Source organism: Pseudophryne corroboree, chromosome 9, assembly GCF_028390025.1.
Source record: "Pseudophryne corroboree isolate aPseCor3 chromosome 9, aPseCor3.hap2, whole genome shotgun sequence".
In the NCBI taxonomy this organism is placed as follows: Eukaryota; Metazoa; Chordata; class Amphibia; order Anura; family Myobatrachidae; genus Pseudophryne; species Pseudophryne corroboree.
The window spans coordinates 111,305,845-111,318,839 of NC_086452.1; the positions used below are offsets into that span (position 1 = coordinate 111,305,845).

The 12,995-nt window shown below is 45.5% G+C and overlaps 1 protein-coding gene across 1 annotated transcript in view; it reads right to left on the minus strand.

The window, feature by feature from the left end:
• Window positions 1-12,995, minus strand: part of LAMC1 (laminin subunit gamma 1) — a 198,625-nt gene that overhangs the window by 49,291 nt on the left and 136,339 nt on the right. Inside the window, exons 13-20 of the mRNA XM_063939765.1 lie at window positions 12,550-12,738; window positions 11,565-11,810; window positions 10,061-10,214; window positions 3,474-3,616; window positions 3,135-3,313; window positions 2,601-2,757; window positions 2,306-2,511; window positions 1,694-1,773 (exon numbers count right to left, since the gene is read on the minus strand). Of these exons, the coding sequence (XP_063795835.1) occupies window positions 1,694-1,773; window positions 2,306-2,511; window positions 2,601-2,757; window positions 3,135-3,313; window positions 3,474-3,616; window positions 10,061-10,214; window positions 11,565-11,810; window positions 12,550-12,738 (1,354 nt within the window). The remainder of the gene's footprint in view (window positions 1-1,693; window positions 1,774-2,305; window positions 2,512-2,600; window positions 2,758-3,134; window positions 3,314-3,473; window positions 3,617-10,060; window positions 10,215-11,564; window positions 11,811-12,549; window positions 12,739-12,995) is intronic.

The following is a 12,995-nucleotide window of genomic DNA, read 5'->3' on the forward strand; positions in this document are numbered from 1 at the left end:
TGACGATTCTTTTGTGTCAGTCCCCCGTTTCTCTTGGTTGAAAGAATTTGAAAGCCCTACACCTTGGATACGGAGTGTAGGTTATCTGGTTCATATCTACATACGTACCGGTTCCCATCGTCCAAATACATAACCTCAGGTAGTACAAACCCCTGTATGATCTTAGCTCTGTGTAAGGATATTCATGTTCCTAACTCAAGCATGGTTAAATTGCTCTACTGTATTAGCCTCTACCACCTCTGATGGGAGGCTATTCCACTTTTCCACTACCCTTTCCTAAAATATTCCCCTGAAACTACCTCCCTCCAGTTTCAGCGTATGTCCTCGTGTTCTAATACATCTCTTCCTTTAAAGAATGTTCTCCTGGCCTCCAGAACTGAACACAGTATTTCAAATGAGGGCGTACCAATGGCCTATACAGTGGCATTATTACTTTCCTGCTACTAATTCTTTCTTTGTGCAACCAAGAATCCGACTAGCCTTCCTTATTGCTTTGTTACACTGCTTACCTGCCTGTACATCACCAGAAAGTGACCCCTAGATCCCTTTCCTTCTCAGTTTTTGACACCCAAGTGCATGATTTTAACTTGTAGTTGCCATATTCTTGACCATTCCTCAAGTCTACCTAGATCCTCTATCATTTGTTTTACCCCGTCTTGTGTGTCTGTGCATACCTTTGTGTCATCTGCAATAAGGCATACTTTCCCTTCAGTGCCATTTACAATGATACCAATAAATATACTAAAAAGCACTGGTCCAAGTGCAGATCCCTGGGGTACTATACTGGTAGCTTTTCCATACTGTGAATGCACTTCATTTACTACAACTGTCTGTTTCCTATCGTGCAACCATAATCTTATCCACAAAGGTTTATACAATTTGCTTTAAGTGTATTCTATATTTTATCTGAAATAAGCATATAAAAATGTAAGGTCGGTGAACCACATTTTGAAAAATAAACTTTTACCCAAACACAAGTACCCACAATAAAATCACCCCCCTATGCAGCGGTTAATGGAATGTTGCAAAATGATACGAGTTCTGCACTCCACAATCTACTGTAAGTCTACAAGTGGATGAGCCACTGGGGAAACAACATCTACACATTCCAAATATTTACTGAAGAGAAAAATTAACAAAAATGACTATCTTATGGGATAGCTTCTCTCTTTAATATCTCCTACAAAATCACAGTAACACTGCCCACCAAATCCTTACCCGAGGCTGTGTGAGAGGGGCAGCCGCACAGAGCATAAATAAGAAAGGGTGCAGGGATATCAATTTTTATGTTGCTATAGTTACCATTGAGGGCTTGGGGTAGTGATCAGCTTTTATTGTGCCCAGACACTAACATTTATAGGTACAGCTAATACTAGGACGTACTTTGTGTAGGGTTGTAATTATCCCTGAACTGCCAGCATCATCAGCTGTCCTATCTGACAGAAGATGAAACTATTGATAACATATGGTGCTGACTGCAGCATCCTCCTTTATTAATACTAAAAGTTCTGCAACACTCAGTTGTGCATTCACTAACAGTTTCAATTATTTCTTGTGCTGCAATTGTTTTTCTTTGATCTGCTTTGAAACAAGGGGAGACCCTAGTGACAGTAGGCACCCTTGTAATTGGCATTATGATTCCGATGTAATTGGCACCAAATCTACAGAGCTAAACAGGACAGGTGTCCCTCACCTTTCAGCCAGCTTTCTTGCCTCTTCCGCCAGTAACGTCATGTTATTGGGATCACCGGTTGTCTGCGGTGGAGTGATGGACTGAAACAAAAAAAGCACAATTATTTTATACGCTGTTTCTGATGCCAGTGGGAAACTGAACCGTGGTATTTATCATTGTAAAAACCAAGAGGTAACTCTTTTTAAGCGCAGCCGCCAAGTGCTTAGCTGCATTGTTCTTTCGGGATGTAGTCAGGAGACCGCGGGTCACATAACCTCCCCCTATATCTCGTCCCCTCACAATCCTGATGGTCGGCATGCCAATAAACACAGACTTTTCTCACTCATGGGAATAGAACCAAGGGGGGAGGGGGGAAGCTTGGCTTGCTGCCTCAGACAACACCGTGATTCTGCTGTCGGGATCCCTGTGTCGGTCACACATACCACACATGTTCTTTAATGTGTGTCCACAAAGATGGTGGAAAAAAGCACAACTGACAGATAGGATAGCATACAGTTCCCAATAACAGAATAAATATATCTGTAGCATACTCCGTAGTAATAATCAATAACTATATCTAACCTATCAGATCATAAACTCAATCTCGCCCCTAACTTTACTTTAGGTACTTACCACATTAGCGATTGCCACCTTGGCTCGCTCCAGTTGCTCCCTTGCAGATTCAATGATGAGCTCAGTGCCTTCCACACGTTCCCGAGCCTCACGGGCTTGTTTGTCAGTGTCACGAATCATATCTTTGATATTCTGCAGGCGCTCCAGCTGGGAACTTAGTGTGGCATTTATCTCTGCAAGGCGGTCCAGCATCCCCTGATCTACATCTGAGACAAAACAAGCCAGTGTCAGTGAGCAGTTGCAGCAAGAAGTCATGTCAGATGCTGAAAAAAAAAAATATGAGACAAGTTTGTACCTTTGCTGCCCTGAGCGTCCAAAAGGAGGTCACTGACAGCCTTCTCAGCCTCCCTAAGCCGCTCTTCAAAGCCCTGATCTGTCACTGCCTCATCACCTGTTCCAAGGTTCTTCAGGAGCTCCTCCAGTTCCTGCAGCTTCTCTCTTTGCTCAACCACCTAATAGACCACATACACAAGCATACATAATCTGCCCTACCATATATAAAGTTACAGTACTAGTTTCTAATGTTGTGTATTTTAAATCCAAAAACAAAACATTTTTTTGTACATGTAACACAGAAGTACAACAAATAACGCAATTTTATTAATTATCTTTACATCACAGATATCAGTTTAAGAAACATCCAAAACGGACTAACAGTCGATCATGCACAATGCGTAAAAACAAGCAACAGCAGAGCCCCCTGGTGGCTTTGCTAAGAATAGCAGTAGCAAATTGCATTGTTTTTTTGGAAACGATAACAAGCCAAAGCATACCTTAGAGCTGAGCTGCTCTAAACAAGGCTTTGTATAGTGCAAAATGGCTGCCTCACCTTGTCTTTAACCAAGCGGTAGCAGGCAGGACACTCTTGACACCCCGGGCCTGAGCGGTTGTAGAAATAGTTTTCCTCACACTGGTCACAGCGAATACCCACAAACCCATCTTTACAATCACAGCGGCCATCCTCCTTGCACTGCAGAGTGAGCGAGCCCTCAGGATCACAGTCACAGGCTACAATAAAGACCAAAACAAGAGAGGATTGCTCTCTGAACAATAACCTCCTTTGAAATTGTTCTTGTACATACCACAGTACTGCCACCAAATCATAAAAGGGCAGGCAATAGGTACAAGGAGGATCATTAGGGTTTATACCCAAGATCATCACACTCACGTTTACAGCCATCTGGTCCAAAGCCAAAGTGGTTGGGCTCACACTGCTGACAGCGTTTGCCACTGATGCCCGGCTGGCACTCACACTGCCCAGTACGAATGTCACACTGCCCGTTTGTGGATCCTAGGGGATGGCACTCACATCTGCGAACACAAAACATCCTACTTTATGTATCATTGCAAACATATTACTTCAACTAGATATAGGTATAAAAAGGTTTCAGAAAAATGGCAATGATTGTTTATCGAATATCTAAAAATCAGCCACCTTTGAATGGCGTTTCACTATTGTATAGCTTAGTGACCTAAAAAGAAGGTGTGTAAGATCTCGATATGACATCAGGGAGAGGAGCAATAAAAGAAAATCCAGACGATTGACACTCGGCACGTGTATACACATATATTGCATGCTCTAGGGCTGCAGGTGTAGATCTCAGGACCAGCTTCTTCTCCCATGGGCAGCTTTACGTGGCTTGCTCACATGGTTAGTAGCCCCAAGCATCTTTTTGTGTTAATCCCTGAAGGAAAAAATAAGATTTTACTTACCGGTAAATCTATTTCTCGTAGTCCGTAGTGGATGCTGGGGACTCCGTAAAGACCATGGGGAATAGACGGGCTCCGCAGGAGACAGGGCACTTTAAGAAAGAATTTGGATACTGGTGTGCTCTGGCTCCTCCCTCTACGTCCCTCCTCCAGACCTCAGTTAGAGAAACTGTGCCCGGAAGAGCTGACAGTACAAGGAAAGGATTTTGGAATCCAGGGCAAGACTCATACCAGTCACACCAATCACACCGTATAACTTGTGATAAACTTACCCAGTTAACAGTATGAACAACAACGGAGCATCAGATCAACCCTGATGCAACCACAACATAACCCTTATTTAAGCAATAACTCTATACAAGTATTGCAGAAGAAGTCTGCACTTGGGACGGGCGCCCAGCATCCACTACGGACTACGAGAAATAGATTTACCGGTAAGTAAAATCTTATTTTCTCCAACGTCCTAGTGGATGCTGGGGACTCCGTAAGGACCATGGGGATTATACCAAAGCTCCCAAACGGGCGGGAGAGTGCGGATGACTCTGCAGCACCGAATGAGCAAACACAAGGTCCTCCTCAGCCAGGGTATCAAACTTGTAGAACTTTGCAAAAGTGTTTGAACCCGACCAAGTAGCTGCTCGGCAAAGCTGTAATGCCGAGACCCCTCAGGCAGCCGCCCAAGAAGAGCCCACCTTCCTTGTGGAATGGGTTTTTACTGATTTTGGCAGCGGCAATCCAGCCGCAGAATGAGCCTGCTGAATCGTGTTACAGATCCAGCGAGCAATTGTTTGCTTTGAAGCAGGAGCACCCAGCTTGATGGGTGCATACAGAATAAACAGTGACTCCGTTTTCCTGACTCTAGCCGTTCTGGCTACATAAACCTTCAAAGCCCTGACCACATCTAGTAACTCGGAATCCTCCAAGTCACGAGTAGCCACAGGCACCACAATAGGTTGGTTCATATGAAAAAAGATGACACCATTTTTGGCAGAAATTGCGGACGGGTCCGCAATTCCGCCCTGTCCATATGGAAAACCAGATAGGGGCTTTTATGTGACAAAGCCGCTAATTCTGACACACGCCTAGCTGAAGCCAAGGCTAATAGCATGACCACCTTCCACGTGAGAAATTTTAACTCCACGGTTTTAAGTGGCTCAAACCAGTGTGACTTCAGGAAACTCAACACCACGTTAAGATCCCAAGGTGCCACTGGAGGCACAAAAGGGGGCTGAATATGCAGCACTCCCTTTACAACGTCTGAACTTCAGGAAGAGAAGCCAGTTCTTTTTGAAAGAAAATGGATAGGGCCGAAATCTGGACCTTAATGGAACCCAATTTCAGGCCCAAAGTCACTCCCGACTGTAGGAAGTGAAGGAAAACGGCCCAGCTGGAATTCCTCCGTAGGGGCATTCCTGGCCTCACACCAAGCAACATATTTTCGCCATATACGGTGATAATGTTGAGCCGTCACGTCCTTCCTAGCCTTTATCATCGTAGGAATAACCTCATCCGGAATGCCTTTTTCTGCTAGGATCCGGCGTTCAACCGCCATGCCGTCAAACGCAGCCTCGGTAAGTCTTGGAACAGACAGGGCCCCTGTTGCAACAAGTCCTGTCTTAGAGGCAGAGGCCATGGGTCCTCTGTGAGCATTTCTTGCAGCTCTGGATACCAAGTCCTTCTAGGCCAATCCGGAACAATGAGTATTGTTCTCACTCCTCTTCTTCTTATGATTCTCAGCACCTTGGGTATGAGAGGAAAAGGAGGAAATACATAGACCGACTGGAACACCCACGGTGTCACTAGTGCGTCTACAGCTATCGCCTGAGGGTCTCTTGACCTGGCGCAATACCTCTGTAGCTTTTTGTTGAGGCGGGATGCCATCATGTCTACTTGTGGCAGTTCCCACCGACTTGCAATCTGCGTGAAGACTTCTTGATGAAGTCCCCACTCTCCCGGGTGGAGGTCGTGCCTGCTGAGGAAGTCTGCTTCCCAGTTGTCCACTCCCGGAATGAACACTGCTGACCGTGCGCTTACGTGATTCTCCGCCCAGCGAAGAATTCTGGTGGCTTCTACCATCGCCACCCTGCTCCTTGTGCCGCCTTGGCGGTTTACATGAGCCACTGCGGTGATATTGTCTGACTGAATCAGAACCGGTTGGTCGCGAAGCAGGGTCTCCGCTTGACTTAGGGCGTTGTATATGGCCCTTAGTTCCAGGATATTGATGTGAAGGCAAGTCTCCTGCCTTGACCACAGCCCTTGGAAATTTCTTCCCTGTGTGACTGCCCCCCACCCTCGGAGGCTTGCATCCGTGGTCACCAGGACCCAGTCCTGAATGCTGAATCTGCGACCTTCGAGAAGGTGAGCACTCTGCAGCCACCACAGGAGAGACACCCTGGCCCTGGGGGATAGGGTGATTAATCTGAAGATGTGATCCGGACCACTTGTCCAGTAAGTCCCATTGGAAGGTCCTCGCATGGAACCTGCCGAAGGGAATGGCCTCGTATGATGTCACCCTCCTTCCCAGGACTCGAGTGCAGTGATGCACTGACACCTGTTTTGGTTTTAATAGATTCTTGACCAGTGTCACGAGCTCCTGAGCTCTCTCTATCGGGAGATAAACCCCTTTCTGGTCTGTGTCTAGGATCATGCCAAGGAGAGGCAGATGAGCTGTAGGAACCAACTGCGACTTTGGAATATATAGAATCCAGCCGTGTTGCAGTAACACTTCCAGAGAAAGTGATACGCTGTTCAGCAACTGCTCTCTTGATCTCGCTTTTATGAGGAGATCGTCCAAGTACGTGATAATAGTGACACCTTGCTTCCGCAGGAGCACCATCATTTCCGCCATTACCTTGGTGAATATTCAAGGCCGTGGAGAGACCAAACGGCAACGTCTGAAATTGGTAATGACAATCCCGTACCGCAATTCTGAGGTACGCCTGATGAGGTGGATAAATGGGGACATGAAGGTATGCATCCTTTATGTCCCGAGTCACCATAAAATCTCCCCCTTTCAGGCTTGCAATGACCGCTCTTAGCGATTCCATCTTGAACTTGAACCTTTTAAGGTATATGTTCAGGATTTTAAATTCAATATGGGTCTGACCGAACCGTCTGGTTTCGGGACTACAACATGGTCGAATAATAACCCCCTCCTTGTTGAAGGAAGGGAACCTTGACCACCACCTGTTGAAGATACAATTGTGAATTACAGTTAACACTGTTTCCCTCTCGTGGGGGGAAGCCGGCAGGGCAGTCGGTGAGAGGGCATCTTCTCAAAGTCCAGCTTGTATCCCTGAGACAATATCTATTGCCCAGGGATCTAACAGGGAGTGAACCCACTTGTGGCTGAACTTACGAAGGCGTGCCCCCACCGGGCCTAGCTCCGCCTGTGGAGCCCCAGCGACATGCGGTGGATTTTTGTAGAGGCCGGGGAGGACTTCTGTTCCTGGGAACTAGCTGTGTTGTGCAGCTTCTTTCCTCTGCCTCGCCTCTGGCAAGAAAGGACGCACCTCGGACTTTCTTGTTTCTTTATTCGAAAGGCTGCATTTGATAATGTCATGCTTTCCTAGGCTGTGCAGGAATATAAGGCAAAATATCAGAATTACCAGCTATAGCTGTGGAGACCAGGTCCGAGAACCCTTCTCCACACAATCCTCAGCCTTCCATATGCCTCTTAAGTCGGCATCATCTGTCCATTGCATATTCTACAGGACACGTCAAGCAGAAATCGACATAGCTTTGACTCTAGGACCCAGTATACTCATGTCTCTTTGGGCATGTTTTATATATACATATCTCTTCAGACAGCATCTTTAATATATATATATATATATATATATATATATATATATATATATATATATCTCTATATATACATATATATATCTATATACATACTAGGGTCTCAATCTCTGCTGATAAGGTACCTGTCCACGCTGCCACAGCGCTATAAACCCATGCCGACACAATCGCCGGTCTGAGTAGTGTACCAGAATGTGCACGCTATCTGCAGGATCCCTGAGAATAGCTGTTACGTCAGGGCTACCTTTTGGGCAAACGTGACACCCTAGGGGAAGATTCCCATCATATCCTGGCCCTAGTGGGGAAAGGATACTGCCTGAGAATTCTTTGTGGGAAACTGCAGTCTCTTGTCTGGAGATTCCCGCTCTTTTTCTTCATGAGAGGAGGGACATTTACCTCAGCTTTCTTCCCCTTAAACATGTGTACCCTTGTGTCAGGGACAGATGAGTCATCAGTGATATGCAAATCATCTTTTATTACAATAATCATATATTGAATACTTTTCTGCCCTTTTGGCTGTAACTTTGCATTATCGTAGTCGACACTGGAGTCAAACTCCGTGTCGATATCAGTGTCTATTATTTTGGATAGTGAGCATTGAGAGACTCTAAAGGTCTCTGCGACATAGGGACAGACATGGGTAGATTTCCTGTCTGTTCTCTAATCTTTTGTGCAATAAATTCACCTTAGCACTTAATTACACATATCCAAACAGGTGTCGGCGTTGTCGACGGAGACACCCTCACATACACATTTGCTCCATCTCCTCCTTAGGGGAGCCTTTTACCTCAGACATGTCGACACACACGTACCGACACCACACACTCAGGGAATGCTCATCTGAAGACAATTCCCCCATAAGGCCCTTTGGAGAGACAGAGAGAGAGTATGCCAGCACACACCCCAGCGCTATTAACCCAGGAATAACACAGTAACTTAATGTTAACCCAGTAGCTGCTGTTTATATTGCCCCCCCTCTCTTTTTACCCTCTTCTACCGTGTAACTGCAGGGGAGAGACTGGGGAGCTTCCTCTCAGCGGTGCTGTGGAGAAAAAACATGGCGCTGGTGAGTGCTGAGGAAGAAGCCCCGCCCCCTCGATGGCGGGCTTCTGTCCCGCTTTCATGTACAATTTTGGCGGGGGCTCATACATATATACAGTGCCCAACTGTATATTATGCAAACTTTTGCCAAAGAGGTCTCTAATTGCTGCCCAGGGCGCCCTGCACCCTACAGTGACCGGAGTGTGTGGGTTTAGTGTGGGAGCTACCTCATATGAAGACTGGAGTCTTCTGCCGCCGATTTCGAAGTCTTCTTGCTTCTGTCTGCCGGCTTCTGTCTTCTGGCTCTGCGAGGGGGGGGTGGTGGGGGGGGGGGGGCGGCGCGGCTCCGGGATCGGACGACCAAGGGTGCGATCCTGTGTACGATCCCTCTGGAGCTAATGGTGTCCAGTAGCCTAAGAAGCAGGACCTATCTTCAGTGAGTAGGGCTGCTTCTCTCCCCTCAGTCCCACGTAGCAGAAAGTCTGTTGCCAGCAGATCTCTCTGAAAATAAAAAACCTAACAAAATACTTTCTTAAGTAGCACCCAGCTCGTCCGGGCACAGATTCAAACTGAGGTCTGGAGGAGGGACATAGAGGGAGGAGCCAGAGCACACCAGTATCCAAATTATTTCTTAAAGTGCCCTGTCTCCTGCGGAGCCCGTCTATTCCCCATGGTCCTTACGGAGTCCCCAGCATCCACTAGGACGTTAGAGAAACTGCATATATGGTTTACAAAGACATTTTGTGATCAATCTCTACAATAAAAATATGGGATACGTTAAACATCCCGGCAGGCAGGATGCCAGTGGTCATGTCACAGATGCTGGAATCCTGATAGCACTCAGAATACCAGCGCTGGAACCCTGACCGCCGCCATCCTGAAGGTAAGTTAGGGTTTGGCACTAGAGGAAGGGTGGTTAATACTATCTGCAGCCCTCACCTCCGGACTACCGTCTTTGTAAAATTAGTTCTGTTGAACAATAACAAATATCTATGCGAGTAAAGACGCGGGCAAACGCTAGTACCTATTACAACATAGTATCCAGAGCCAGATTGGAGGAACAGCCAGGTAGTGGGTGACACTATTCAATAATAACAACTAACAAACTTCTAAACAATGCAGGAGGGGAGGAGGGATTCTGTAAACACTCGAAAAACAGCATTTTAAAGAGAAGTAATATAAGAAATGAGGAGCTCGGACCTCTCACAGCCAAGTCCGCTTTGCAGGTTGTAGAATCCCGGCTCACAGGCTGAACAGTCTCTCTCCGTGACATGAGGAAGACACTCGCACTGGCCTGTCACCTGGTTACAGCTGCTCTGACTATTCACTGTGCCATAGGAGTTACAGCTGCATGCTGGAAGGAGACAGTAACCGGTCACTTCTCTGTACACATGGCTTTGCAAGTATACCCAATGCTCTTGCCAATTACATTTATCGATAATAAAAAATATTTTGCAACTATTGTACCTCAGTGATTAAACATTGTAACTACCTGTACATAATAAAAAGCGCCTGCAAGTAGATTAATCCCCAAGGCAGTGGTTCCCAAACTTTTTTGAATCACGGCACCCAAGAGTATCAGAATGTTTTCACGGGACCCTCAGGCCAAAAGCGTCTTATTGAGAAATTTTGAAAAAATAAAAATAAAAAATTATATATAAATATATATATAAATAAATATATATAAATATATATATATATATATATATATATATATATATATATATATATAAATAAAACCACAGCACTCGCCACCCCAGAAGTGGGGTGCAGTATCCGCACTCGCCACTAATAGGGTGGGGTGCATGTAGCCCATGGCCACCTACTCAAAAATATAGAAACAAAAAGTACAGCACTCACCAAAATAAGCTCAATTATCCTCACAACATCTCTGGATAAATTAATAAACGATGGGGGTTTAGTTAGTGAATTGGCCAATGCACGGAAGCCTGCATACCGCTCCACGGTACCCCACCTTCATGCAGGTCCTACACTATCACCAAATCATCTAAATTAAAACCTGGCAACTTTGTCAGCTGCCCTTTAGTAAATGATTAGCCAGTGTCAGGTGACTAGTCTACCTTTAAAAGCCATGCAGTTCATGGCAGGTATACCTTACACCAAGTGGGCATTTTTGCAGTTATATTATGAGATACAGTTGCCAGGTTTTAATTTAGATGATTTGGTGATAGTGTAGGACCTGCATGAAGGTGGGGGTACCGTGGAGCGGTATGCAGGCTTCCGTGCATTGGCCAATTCACTAACTAAACCCCCATCGTTTATTCATTTATCCAGAGATGTTGTGAGGATAATTGAGCTTATTTTGGTGAGTGCTGTACTTTTTGTTATATATATATATATATATATATATATATTTTAAATTAAGTACATTGTGTTTATATGTCATACTTAAGTTCAATTATGTGGTAAATGACAGAATTTGTTTCTGTTTGTCCACATATTTTATGATTGGCAGCCACAAGCACTAGTTTTGCCTATTACATTGACCATAAATAGTTTGAATTGGTCCTGAACCACCAACCTGGGGCAGCCCTGCAAGTGTCCCTCAGCACCCCAGGGTGCCACGGCACACAGTTTGAGAACCACTGTCCCAAGGGATTGGGATTGGCTGTTGAGTGCAACTAGCCTCACAGCTTAAAATCGCCCATGCCGTCTAGCCCAGATGAATGATAAAACGGCACACCTTTGCATTTGAGGTCCGGAGTTGCTCCCAGGGGACTTCCAAAGAAGCCATCCCTGCAGCGATCACAGTAGAACCCAGCAGTGTTGTAGATACATTTCAGACACTCTCCAGTCAGGCGATCGCAGTTTCCCACGGCGTTTGGATCAATGTTGTTGTTGCATTCGCAGGCACGGCAGGGGCGAGGTGCTCCATTTTGACCCAGGGGGTCACCAAAATAACCATCATCACAAAGCTCACACCTTTTTCCTAAGAAACAAAAAAACGGCATTGAAATGATAAAAGGAGACTGCAAGTAAATGATCTCCGCCCCCACACCGGGCGCATTTGTTATCGAAAGGTGAACGACAAAAAACCAAAACAGAAGTCCAGCACAAAGGGTTACAAAGGCAAAATATGACTTGTATTAAGAAAGTAGTAGTGCTGTAGTAAACAATGAGATGCCTTAAGGCATTTTACATCATTGTTGTCCAAGGAACAGCCGTTCCCAGTGCAAACATAAGATTAGGTTATACTTTATTGTATTTTCTTTCATTGGGGCAGATGTATTAAGCCTGGAGAAGTGATAAAGAAGTGATAAGTGGAAGGTGATAACGCAGCAGCCAAATCATTACGGGTTTGAAAAATGACAGTTAGGAGCTGATTGGCTGATATGTTATCACCTTCTACTTATCACTCCTTTATCACTTCTCCAGGCTTAATACATCTGCCCCATCATTTGGAGATCTGCATACAACAGCAGCAATTTTTGTGTGTGCTGCCATGCTGATATACACACGGCTCATGATCTACCTGAGCAGAACTGGACAGTCACTGAACTACAACAACAGGTCACTACATGACTTTTACTTTAAGGGAAAACTATTTTTTATACAATTTTGTTCCTTCTAATTTAATTAGAGTGAATGGCCATTTAAGTGTAAGTGATGAGATGAAAGAGCGGTATTTCGCTAGGCACACAAGCAGACACGCTGGAGACAGTTCTCACCTGTAGTCCCCAATGGGCAGTTGGTGCACACCACCTCCTTAGTGCGAGGTACAACTGCACAGCTGGATCCGCCAGGGCACGGACATGGCTGGCAATCGGAGCTGGTACCGGCGCTGCTGTCTCCATAGAAGCCCTCGCTGCACCGCTCGCAGTGAGGACCTGCAGTGTTATGCTGGCAGTTGCACACACCTGCATAAAGGAAAGCCCAGACGTGAGTAACAGTATTCTAGTTACAATTCTTATAGACCAATGCTTCACCGACAACACTGATGTACTATGCAATATCTATCCTACAAACATCTCAAATACGTAGAATACTGCAACAAAGACTTAAATTATATCAAGAATCCCCCCACCCACACACAGAAAACCGTGGAGCATATTCGGATAATAAAACATTGCTACTCTCCCCAAGTCCACCCCCTCCTCTTCTCTGAAAATGAGCA